General features: G+C 37.3%; 1 protein-coding gene across 1 annotated transcript in view; it reads left to right on the top strand.

The window, feature by feature from the left end:
• LOC114047126 (tumor necrosis factor ligand superfamily member 8-like) overlaps positions 1 to 12,098 on the top strand; it is a 37,373-nt gene that overhangs the window by 20,564 nt on the left and 4,711 nt on the right. The window contains exon 3 of the mRNA XM_027867875.1: positions 11,637 to 11,708. Coding sequence (XP_027723676.1) covers positions 11,637 to 11,708 — 72 coding nt within the window. The remainder of the gene's footprint in view (positions 1 to 11,636; positions 11,709 to 12,098) is intronic.

Genomic DNA, 12,098 nt, shown 5'->3' with positions numbered 1-12,098 from the left:
AAAGAAAGAAAGAAAGAAAGAAAGAAAGAAAGAAAGAAAGAAAGAAAAAGAAAAGAGTTAATATTTAAGAAAGACAAGTCCAAACATGCCAGGCTCCTAATATATATCTACAAACTCTCACCTGCTATAACTGGTACCACCTCAGCCAAAGTGGGGTGAGGATGCTTTCGTCAGATGAGGGAGTAGCTGAGTCTGGGTGTGATATGCTGTCTTAGACCAGGATCACACATCTTATCTTCCCATCTAACTCAACCTGCAGGGTATACCGGGGAATGAGGTTATAAGGGTTGTCTCTGGTCTCTAAGATCCTAAAGAGAATGGCCAAGTCACACAATCAGAATGTTAGAGATGAAAAGGATCATGGAGCAGGCTCATTCAATCAACCTATTCATTCAAACATGAAATATTTATTGGGTACCTACTATGAGCGAGTATGGGCAGGTCACTTCCCTTTGTTTTCTCCTCTATAAAATCAGGGGTTTGGATGGCACAATCTTTAAAGTCTTTTCCATCTCTACTATAAGTCCATAGCAATGTCCTAGGTACTATGGAGGTTACAAAAGAAATGGAAGATAACATTTTTGTCCCCCAAGATCTTACAATCTGTTCAACAGACATTGTGAGAAGAGTGTTGGACCTTGAGTCAGAAAGTACCAGAAGGAAAATCCTGACATCTAATCCTGCTTCTCACACTCATTAGCAATAGGACCACAGACAAGTCACTTAACTTCTCTCTGCTTATCTGTTACATGGAGATAATACCTGTGGTAGCTACCTCATAAAGTAGCTGTCAGGACCAAACGTGATCATAGATGTTAAAGCACTTTACAATGAATATCAGCTTAAGGTGATAACAATAATGACTTGCATTGCATCTGATTTCACGGTTTATAAGATGTTTTCCTAACAGAGAAGTTCCAAGTTTGGTGATGAATGCATTATTACATTTTTACAGATGAGGAAACTAAGACTCGAAGAAATAAAATGACTTGCCCACAGTCACACAGTTGGTAAATGTTGGATCAGGGATTTGAATTCAGGCCTCCTGACTGCAGCTCCAACACTCTTTTCATGAGTTCATTTAAAATAATTATATTTTGTATTTATTAATAGGGGGCAACTGGGTGACATATTGGATAGAGCATCAGGCCTGGAGTCAAGAAGATCTGAGTTCAAATTAGGCCTCAGACACTTACTAGCTGTGTGATCTTGGGCAAGTCACTTAAGTCTGTTTGCCTCAGTTTCCTAATCTGTCAAATAAGCTGGAGAAGGAAATGGCAAACCACTCCAGTATCTTTGCCAAGAAAACCCCAAATGAGGTCACAAAGAGTCAGACACAACTGATCAACAACCACAACAACAATTTATTAAACTGCCAAATTAATAGTAAGGAAGGAACATAGGGTTTGCAGGTAGAAATGCTGGTAGATAGCATCTAGGCCATCCTATTCCCCCTTCTTCCACCATTTTACAGATGAAGAAACTAAGGCCCAGAAAGGGGAGGTATTTCACCCAGTTTCAGGAAGGTAGTAAGTCACAGAGCCTAGACTGAACCAAGGTCTTCTAATTGGTCCTAAATCCACTCTATCACACAAGACCATCAAGCTGGAAGAAACAGAGGAGAATTAGCCTGGGATAGGTATGGGATGTAGCCCTGCCTAGCTTTCAACACCAAGGACAGTGCTTGCCTGTAGCCTTCCCAAAAGTAAAATTCATGAGGGTGCCTTAGTATAATGCCTGATGATCAGCCCTCAATAAAAGTTTGTTGAATTAAACAAAATTCATCAAAAAGGAGAGGAGAGTAACTCAAGTCCCCTTGGCTATTAAGGCTCCAAGTACAGGTGGATTTTTTTTCTACAGGGATTCCCCCACTCCAGCAATGCCTTCTTGCAGACAGTAGAGAGAACTATTAACTTTTGGTGGATCAAGAAGTTCATGTCTCTTCTAACTGCTCTGTTACTTACTAAGTCATGTGAATAGCAATTAAAAGACTGTTTGACTTCCTCAGTGCTAAGTGCAGTAACAGAACTTCTAGCTATGTTTGCAGAAATCTGGGGGGGGGGGGGGGGGGGGGGGGGGAGATGGATCAGACATTCTTGAAGATTCTTTCCCTCTTTCATGTGTGTTAAGCTGATTTTCTTTTGTCCATGCCAGAGTGATTTTTTTTATAACTTCCACAAAAGCTCCCAAGACTGTCCACCAAATTCTGAAAAAAAAAAGTTTAAACCTTTGATTCTGACTTTCAAGACCTCCACATTCTGACTCCAAACTAGCTTTATTCCCCACCTTCATTTGTCTATGTCCCAGCCTAAGTGGACTACTATATATTCTCATTCACATATTGTCCTCATGGGATCATAGATGAAGAGATAGAAATCAACTCAGAGGCTCATCACCTCTAACCTCGTCTATTGTAATAGCCTTTCAACTGGTCTCCCTGTTTTCAATCTCTTTTCAATCTATTCTCCATATATCTGTGGAAATTCTATTCCCAAGGTCTGTCTGCTTATGTCAGTCTTCTGCTCAAAAGCAGCTTCCTGTCCCCCACAACTGAAATAGACTTTCCCTCCTCTTCCCCAATTCCAACCTCTATCTGTTGAAGTCTTCTCCCTCCTGAAAGGCTTAATTCCAGTTCAACCTGTTCTCTGGCTCAACCCCACCTCAGGAGAAAGGGATCAGTCAATCAGCAGTATTTATTACACACCTACTAAGAGAAGCACTGTGCTAGGAACCTCTGTCTTCTCTTAGCCCTTTTCCTGGACTTTTCTTTTGTCCTCATCTCACTTTCTTTGGGAGTACCATAGTTATCTGTCCTCTTAGTTCCTCCTCCCTCCTTTAAACCTAGAGAAGAACCCATGGCATATCTCTTTGTATCTCTCAGAATAATGTATTGAATGAATGAGTGGGGGAAAAAATTTGAACTTACAGCTCACAGAACATAGAATTTAAGAACTGGAACAGACCTCAGAGATAACCCCTTCTTTTTACAGATGAAGAAACTGAGACCCAGAGTGAAAAAGTAACTTGCACAAAATCACACAGTAAATTAGTGGCAGAGGTGGTACCCAGGTCCATTGACTTCTAAACTAGAGTTCCGCCAATACTACCTTTGCACAGAATGTCGCTCCTGAGCTTAGTCAAATTCACAATGAGTCAGTGTTTATAAACACTAAGCACTTTGGCAGGGCTGCCAGAATAGGCCAGTCAGTCAATGGTCACTATTTGACTGACTAATCATTTCTATCAAAATGGTTTAACTGATTTGAATTGAGTGCAGACATAATAGGAACCAGGCTTTTTAGACAGTCAACTACAGAAACTCAAGTTCTCTGCACCAAGAAGTATATAACTTCAAGGCCCGAGTCCTGGGTCTAAAGGTCCAGAAAAGCAGTCAGGGTCAGGGCCAGGAGTTCCATATGCACCAGCATCTTCCAGTGTCTTCAGCCCACTTGAACTTCTAAGTAATTGCTTGAGCTGATCCATCAGTTTCAGGGCAAAATTATGGGGGTGGGAGAAAAATAAAGGAACAAAAACCTGATGAGCTAAAGGTCACAGACCTTTTCAAAAAGTGTCACCAGACATAGACTAATGGCCATTAAAACACAGATGTCTGAATCAGCAAATATTAGAAATGAAAGGAATCTGAGGCCCAAGGAAGTAATTTCTTCAAGTTTCATTAAATTAAATATAATAACATCATTATTTGAGTGCCAAGAATATATCCCAGGTTCAGATAACTTCATGAATAGTAGCAAAATCTACTAAGAAAAGGGTACACAAGCTCTTTTTGTTGCTGTTGAAAACAAAAACACGATAGCTATCCAATTCCACAACCATATATTAAGCATCTGGCATTTTCACTGCCTTCAAGGAGTTGCATTCTGCTGATAGAATGGTTGTACAGAAATAGATACAACTAAATTTGATGAAGACCCAAAGGAGAATAGTGGAGAGTTGAGGATATGTATGAGAAATGTTGTAAAGGGAGAATCAACAGGACTTAGAAACCAAGTGTATATGGGAGGTATAGGAGATATAAGAGTTTAAGATGACTGTGATGGGGTACTCTCACCAGAAATAGGAAAATTTGGAAGAGGGATAGGTTTAGAAACAAAGATGAAGGGTTTGGTTTTAGATGTGAAGAGTTTGAGTTGAGGTGAGTTGATACTGGAGTTCGATGGAAAGGTTTTATAGATAGATAAATAGATAGACAGATAGATAGATATAGATATAAATAAGTTGAACTCATCGGAGAAGATGAGATCACCAAGGGAGAATGTGTAGAGAGATAAGAAGAGGGTCCATGACAGAACCTAGAAGTATACTCCTATGAAATAGGATGAGGGAGGAGATGGATGATGATTCAGCAAAGAAGACCGAGAAACAGCAATCAGGTTCACAAAAGGAGAACCAGGAAAGAGAGTATCATGAAAGTCAAGCAAGGACGGAGCTTCTAAAAAGATAAAATAGTCAAAACTTTCAAAAGCTACAGACACCAAGGAGGATGAAAACTAAGAAAAAGCCAAAAATATAATAGCTAAAAACCTATTGCTGATATGCTTGGCAAGATGGTATTTATTTTAGCATAGCTCCTCTACCTCCAATCATCTCAAACAAGAAGAAATTTGCCAGATTTATAGTAATTAAAGGGCAGCTAGGTGGTGCAGTGGTTAGAATGTCTGGACTAGAGTCAGGAAGACTCATGTCCCTGAGTTAAAATCTGGCCCCAGATACTTGTGACCCTGGGCAAGTCACTTAACCATGTTTGCCTCAGTTTCCTCATCTGTCAAATGAGTTGGAGAAAGAAATGGCAAATGACTCTAGTATCTTTGCCAAAAAACAAAAAACAAATGTGTTCACAATGACATGACTGAAATGACTGAACAACAATAGTAATTAAAGATTCATCATCAGTAAGAGGAGACAAAATACTTCAATGCAATGTAGCATCTCCCAAATTAGCAGCAAACACTGACCCACCTAAAGGTCTCGCTCACCTACACTACTCCCTTCTTCCTCCAACCTTATTCCTGCCCTTTCTAGGAATGAACCCTCAGCCAAGAAGTGAAAATCCATGGTCTTGCCCAGTATTACAACAGAAAAAGATTGTGTAGGATCAAAAAAGAGGGAAGGGATAATGGTACTTCAGAGCTGATTAGAGGGGAAGTAGCATCTGTATCTGAGGGGAAAGGACCTAGAAACCCAGCTGTGTCCAGTCATCTCCTGGTGGAATTTATATATGGCAAAGACCAAGTCAGACCCCCAAATCTACCCACTAAAAGAGACTGAGCCACCAAATTTGTTTTGTGCAGGAAAACAGTGACAGTGACCATAGCAGAGGAAGGTGGAGGAACTAAATATTGAGGAGGTAAATCTAATAAAAGCTACTAGGAATTCAATTCAATTCAACTAGCATTTATTGTATTGTAAAGTCTGAAAAACTAAAAGGGTAGATAAAGGTTCAGTCCCACCCCATCCCCAAACAGGTAAACCAACAATAAGACTCATAAAAATGGAAAGAAAGATGAGTAAGAATTGCCCCCCTAAAAAAAGTCACAAAACTGTGAATAAATATTGTGCTTTAAAGGGAAGTGAGTCCCCCTCCCCCTAAAAAGAAAGAAAGAAGAGACAGAGACAGACAGACAGACAGACAAAAAAAATGGAATATTCCATAGAGATCATGGAAAAATAGTAAGAAACTCCAGGAGAGTATAAAAGAAAAAAAAATTTAAAGAATATATTAGGATAGAAATTAGGTCAAAATTGGAGTTCTCAATTCATCAGTCAACAAGCATTTATTAAATATGTACTATAAGTGTGGGAAGTAGGAAGAAAAAAACAAAAAAAATAATTCCTGCTCTCAAGGACTTCACATTCTAATGGGAGCATGTACACATCTATAAGTACATAGAATATACATGCCCTCTGAAAGAACTGGGAAAAAACTGATGTAGAAGATGGGATAAGACCTGAGTCTTGATGGAAACCAGTGATTTTAAAAGGCAGGGGCAGGAAGAATATGAACAAAACACACAGCTTAAAACATACAAAGGAAAATCTCAGCAAAGTAATGGCTCTGAAAAATAGTATGATAGATCTGGAATTCAATAATAAGTGAAAGAAAAACTGGTAGAAGAAAAGTCAAAGACAATGATTCTGAAAGAACACATAAATGCTATAAAAGCCAAAGCAAGTGAACTTCAAGAACAAGAACATGAACATGAAGAACAAGAATAAGAACCATAACCTTTATTTGACCCTACCATTCCCCAAAAGCCATTGTCTTATTAGTCACAGAATTCACAGAAACTCACAATTGGAAGAGACACTGAAAGCCATCTCATCCAGTCCTTACCCAAATAAAAATCTCTATCTTATATCCAAGAGCTCATCTAGCCTATGCTTGAAAACCTCCGGTGAGGAAAAATACACTAATCTCTAAGGCATCCCATTCTTCTTCAGAAGAGCTCTAATTGTTAAGTTTTTTCCTTGTATCAAGCCTAAATATTCCCCTTGGCAACTTCATCCCAATTCTGCCCTCTAGAGCCAAGAATAACAAATCAAATGCCTAATTCCACTCGAGATTTCAAATGTTTGAAGATAGCTATTATATCCTGCCCTTACCCAAATCTTCTCTTCTCTAAAATATAGCATTTCAACCAATCTTCACATAAGTGTCTTCCCTCCAGATACTTTTTGGCTTATCAATATTCTTGCTAAACTGTGGTTCCAAAAAGTAATAAGACTGATAAATTTAAAAGCCTGCATGCCATATTTGGGAAATAATTCAAGGAAATTTCTCAGAAGTTTTGAAAACAGAGATCAAAGTACTAATTGATAGAACTAGTAGGTTGTTAACAGAGGAAAACTTGAAGTTTAAAATTCCAAGGAATATTGTTGCTAAGTTTTATATTTTCAGCACTAATAACAAATTTTGCAAGTGACCAGGAAAAAGGCCTTTAATTCTTAAGGAAAGTCAGTGGTAATAGATCAGGATTACTTCAAATCAACAATAAAAGATACAGAATAGCTGAAAAAGTAAAATATCTCAGGATCCACCCCTAAAATAACATATTTCAATGATGAACCTATCAGTGCTCCCATTAGAATGTGAAGTCCTTGAGAGCAGGAATTATTTTTTTTGTTTTTTTCTTCCTACTTCCCACACTTATAGTACATATTTAATAAATGCTTGTTGACTGATGAATTGAGAACTCCAATTTTGACCTAATTTCTATCCTAATATATTCTTTAAATTTTCTTTCTTTTATACTCTCCTGGAGTTTCTTACTATTTTTCCATGATCTCTATGGAATATTCCAATTTTTTTTGTCTGTCTGTCTGTCTGTCTCTGTCTCTTTCTTCTTTCTTTCTTTTTAGGGGGAGGGGGACTCACTTCCTTTTAAAGCACAATATTTAAAGCACAATATGAATCTTCAAAAGAAGGCCATTTGAGTTATTTCTTTATTTTAAAAAATGAGGAATAGATTATTTAATTTTCAAATACTACAAAGAAAAGAAACACTCTAAAGGAAGTATGATTATCAAAAAAAGACTAAGCAAAGGAATCAATGATCTAATTTTCCAGGTCAAGGCAAGGCTACTATTTTTAATCTAATTGAGGAGTGAAAGAAAAAGTAAAGAAAAATGATTATTAAAGAATAAAATAATATTAAGGGATAATAATACAGTAATAAAATGAAGATTTAAGAGAACTGAAAGAGTCAGGAGAAGGAAGGCAGAAGAATTGATTTAGTAGTTTATGAACAATAAACTATGGTCTCCTACAAGTAAATCAATCATTTCAATGTAGGATAGTGGGATAGCATAATGGTAAACTACTCAAATGTGAAAAAGGAAGGCAAAAGATGGGGAGAGGGAAGAGTCCTAAGAATGAAATTCCATCTGTCAGATGCATGTGTGAAAAATGGATAATAATTTCTCAGACTCTCAAATTATATGAAAGATTGTTAGAGAGTCAGGTAAGGATAATGGAGAAGGTATTGGAGGCAGGAAATGAAGACTGATCACATCCTAGAAGAGGAAAGGAAATGGTATCATTGAAATATGTTTCCATGGTGGGAGGAGCTAGAAGAGAGACAAGTGCCTTATAATAGGTTGCATTGGGGTAAATGGATACATTGGGAGTCCTTACAAGACAACTCACTCTGAACAAAGATTGTGCTTCCCAATATGGCAACTCACCTCAGGAAAGAAAATATACATATACTGTCCTCTAGGGATGACAGAGAGAACATGGTGGGGTGGAAGAAGGTGAACAATGGAGAAGTGAGTGCTCATGATAAAAGTAGGGGATAAGATCAGAACTCCTGACTCAGAGTACAGACTGACTTCTCCAATACAGTATTACCTCTTTCTTGAGTTAATATTTGAAGGAGTGAAATACAAAAGAAGACTCCACAAAAAAATAATAAATAGTGAAAGAAAAAAATAAAGGGAAGAGAAAATAAAGGTAATATTTCAAAATGCGGGAATTCAGGAAAAGAGCAAATTCAATTTTTGTTTTTCAGAATCCATACCTTTTATAAGAAACATGTCAAGAATGAAAAAGAAACATATGAATATATGGCCATTAATGAGAGAAAAAAACTCAGAGTAACCAAATAAGGATAGAAATAAGGAAGAGGACTAAGTAAATGAATATTTCTCAGAAAAGAGTGCCACAAAAGAGTATTATTTAAGTTGAGAGGTTGATGGAGAAGAATAATGGAGGCAGATTTGGAATGACAATCTTATCTGGATGAAGAAAAAGAGGTGAAATTAGAAGGGGAGGGAGAGAGAGAAAGAGAAAGATTAGCAATTTAAGTAAATGCTGCCAATAGCTAGAAGCTGGGGATGCCCAGATATTGCAGCTTTTCGTCATCAGCACTTTAATTGCAAGATGGCATTTATTGAGAAGTACTGAATTAACTAACTCCAATGAGCTTAAGCACAATTCCAAGGATGGCTGATCCTAATTAAACTTTTTTTTTGTATGTGTTATAGAAATAATTGTCCTCCGTCCTCTGCTGATAGTATACCCTTACCTCTACCCCAACCAAGATGCTGCTAATACTATTCTGTATTATCTGGGAGCCTTAAAAGACTTCAAAAGAAGAGAATGATTTTAAATATTTACTCTTCCACCCAGTAAAACAGAGAACACAAAGTCCTACATCTGGGATGGGGTCCTTTTTTGTATCGATAGGAAAGATAAGGCTTCCTTTGCAAAATAGCAGGAAGATAATAATGCCAATTCTGTAACTGGAGTTAACATACGAGAAGCATAAAAGAAAAGTAGTTACTGATAGATACCACCAAAAATTTCAAATAATCAAAGTTGTACATCAATGACTAAATATTCACAGGGTAGAGTTAATAATATATATACTTCAAATTACTCCCATAAAAATATTATATCTAAGATATTTATTTACACAATAATGTAAGACAAAAAGCCATTTCCCAATAGATAAGAGGTCAAAGTATATAATAACATAATTTTCAAAAGAAGAAATGTGAACTATAAATGATATTAAAATGTTCCTAATTACTAATAGTGATTATTCATTACTAATAGTAAGAGAAATATAAATTAAAATAATACTCTGAGTTTACACTTTCATGTGTTAAAGTGACAAATGTCACTTTAAATTTTAAAGTTTAAAATGTGGAAATAATCAATGTTAGAATGTTGCTGGAAAACAGGCACATTATATACTGTTAGTGCCGTTATAATTTGGGTCCTGTTCTAAAAGGCATTTCAGTTTTATTTGAGAAAAGTTACTATATTTTTCTGAGTCTTTGATCCAGTAATCTGAGAACTGGGCACATAACCCAAGGACCTCAAAGACAGATCTATCATTTACATACCAAAATATCCAAAGCATCACTCAGGAGTGTGTTGTTATATATTTGAGAACTGACTTTTCTGGAGGGAAAATATATGCATGGTACATTTTTTTGGAGAGGCAATTGGAGTCACGTGACTCGCCCAGAGTCACTCAGATCCTCCTGACTTCATTGTTGGTGCTTTATCTATTGCACCATCTAGCTGCCTTATGATATGCTTTTAAGTTTGATCTACATTATTAACATCTTTTTCCATCACATTCTTAAGTCTAGACAATGAACAATAACTCAAGCCTTGATTTTTAGTCAATTGCTGAGGTATAAAAGTTTACATTGAAAATTTAACAATCAGCTCTCATAAATTGGCTTCAGCATACCCCAAGCTCTTTTGTGGTTGGAAAAACAGGAAACAAAATAGGAGTTCATCATTTGAGGAAGAATGAAACAAAGTATGGTATGTTAACATAATGGAATAATACGATACTATAAGAAATTGTGAATATGAGAGAATCAGAGAAACATGTGAAGTCTTACATGAACTAGTACAGAGTCAATAAAACAGAAGCAGAGGAAAATAAATACTGTGAGTATGATGATGTAAATCAAAACATAAATCAAATATGGCTAAACTCCAATTAAGCAAAATGCCATAGAGAACAGTTGAGGAAACATACTCTGTGTAGAGAGGTGAGGGATAAAAGTGCCAAATGCTGTAATACTGTCTGACATGACTGCTGTGGGAGTTGTTTTTCCTTATCTATTTTTCTCTGTTACAAGAGTGGATTCTATTTGGGAGTGCATATTGAGAAGTGACTCTATAGTAAAAAGTGATTTTTAAAGACCATTGATAGTCTCTGAGAAAGCAATTTCAGCAGGGTGATGAGGTCTGAATCCCTTGGGTGATGAGAAAATGGAGGCAACAAGTATGAAGAATAATTTCTAGAAATTTAACAATAAAAGGGAAAGTGGGATAAGATGATTGTTTAAAGTGATTGCAGGGTCAAAGGCAGTGGGGGTTTGTCTGTTTTCCAGGAATGAGGAAGACCTGAGCATGTCTGTAGGGAGGCAGCAAGAAGTCAATAGGTAGGGAGAGAATAAAAAGGAGAGGGAAGGTGGGGACGGGAGAGGGAGAAAGATGGGGAGAAGAGAGGGGGAGAGGAAAGGAGAGGATTAAAAGAGGGGGAGAGAAACAGAGAGACAGAGAGAGACAGAGACAGAGAGACAGAGAGAGATAAGGGCAGTGACACAGAGATACAAAGAGAACCGCCAGAGGAAACATGAGAGAATGCTTTGAAAAGAGGTTAGCCTCCACAAAGAAATGGACCACCAACCTCTTCTTCAGAAACTGAAGCACAAGATGAAAGCACAATTAAAGATGTAAAAAGATTTGAGGAAGGGAGCAGGAGATATGAGGGTGAATTAATTCCCTAACCTCATAAAATGTTAAATGTCTTATATTTCTTTGGTGATATTACTGTACTTGATCATGATAGCTGTCCTTGTCTTTTCCCTTTGAAGAGAAGCCTCCCTTCCTGCTGCATTGTAAGCAACTTGTCAACATCTTTTCCTCATCTCTCATTTTATATAGCCGTAATTAGGCATTCATGACCACAGATATCACTGGAAAATAGTTAATGGTCAAAGAGATGAAAGCCACTCCCCTGAGAGTGGAAAAGAAATTGTCATTATTCTAAATCAAGGGCCATGGAGAGTTATCAGGAATATGTCTGCTGTTCCCAAAAGTAGAGACAAAACTTTCATGTTTCTCTGATTTTTGCTTTTAGGAAATTGCTCATTGGACATCTTAAGTATCCTGAAGAAGCCTCTAGGGACTGAGTCATCAGCATATCTACAAGGTCAGTAATTGAGTTCTTCTTATGCAATCCTTCAAATCTTAAATCTGGCTTCCTTGTTTCAGTCATGTCCAACTCTTCATGATCCCATTTGGGGTTTTCTCTGCAAAGACACTAGAGTGATTTGCCATTTCCTTCTCCAGCTCATTTTACAGATGAGGAAACTGAGGCAAATAAGGCTAAGTGACTTGCCCAGGGTCACACAGCTAGTAAGTATCTGAGGTCAGATTTGAACCAGGTCTTCCTGACTCTAGGCGTGGCACTCCATCCACTAAAACTCCTAGCTGTTTACCTAACTTCTAAAGATCATTTTCCTATTTAGTTACTGATAAAGGAAGGAAGGAAAGAAGGAAGGAAGGAAGGAAGGAAGGAAGGAAGGAAGGAAGGAAGGAA

This window comes from Vombatus ursinus, unplaced genomic scaffold (genome assembly GCF_900497805.2).
Source record: "Vombatus ursinus unplaced genomic scaffold, bare-nosed wombat genome assembly UNPS02014786.1, whole genome shotgun sequence".
In the NCBI taxonomy this organism is placed as follows: Eukaryota; Metazoa; Chordata; class Mammalia; order Diprotodontia; family Vombatidae; genus Vombatus; species Vombatus ursinus.
This window is presented reverse-complemented; position numbering and strand designations above follow the sequence as displayed.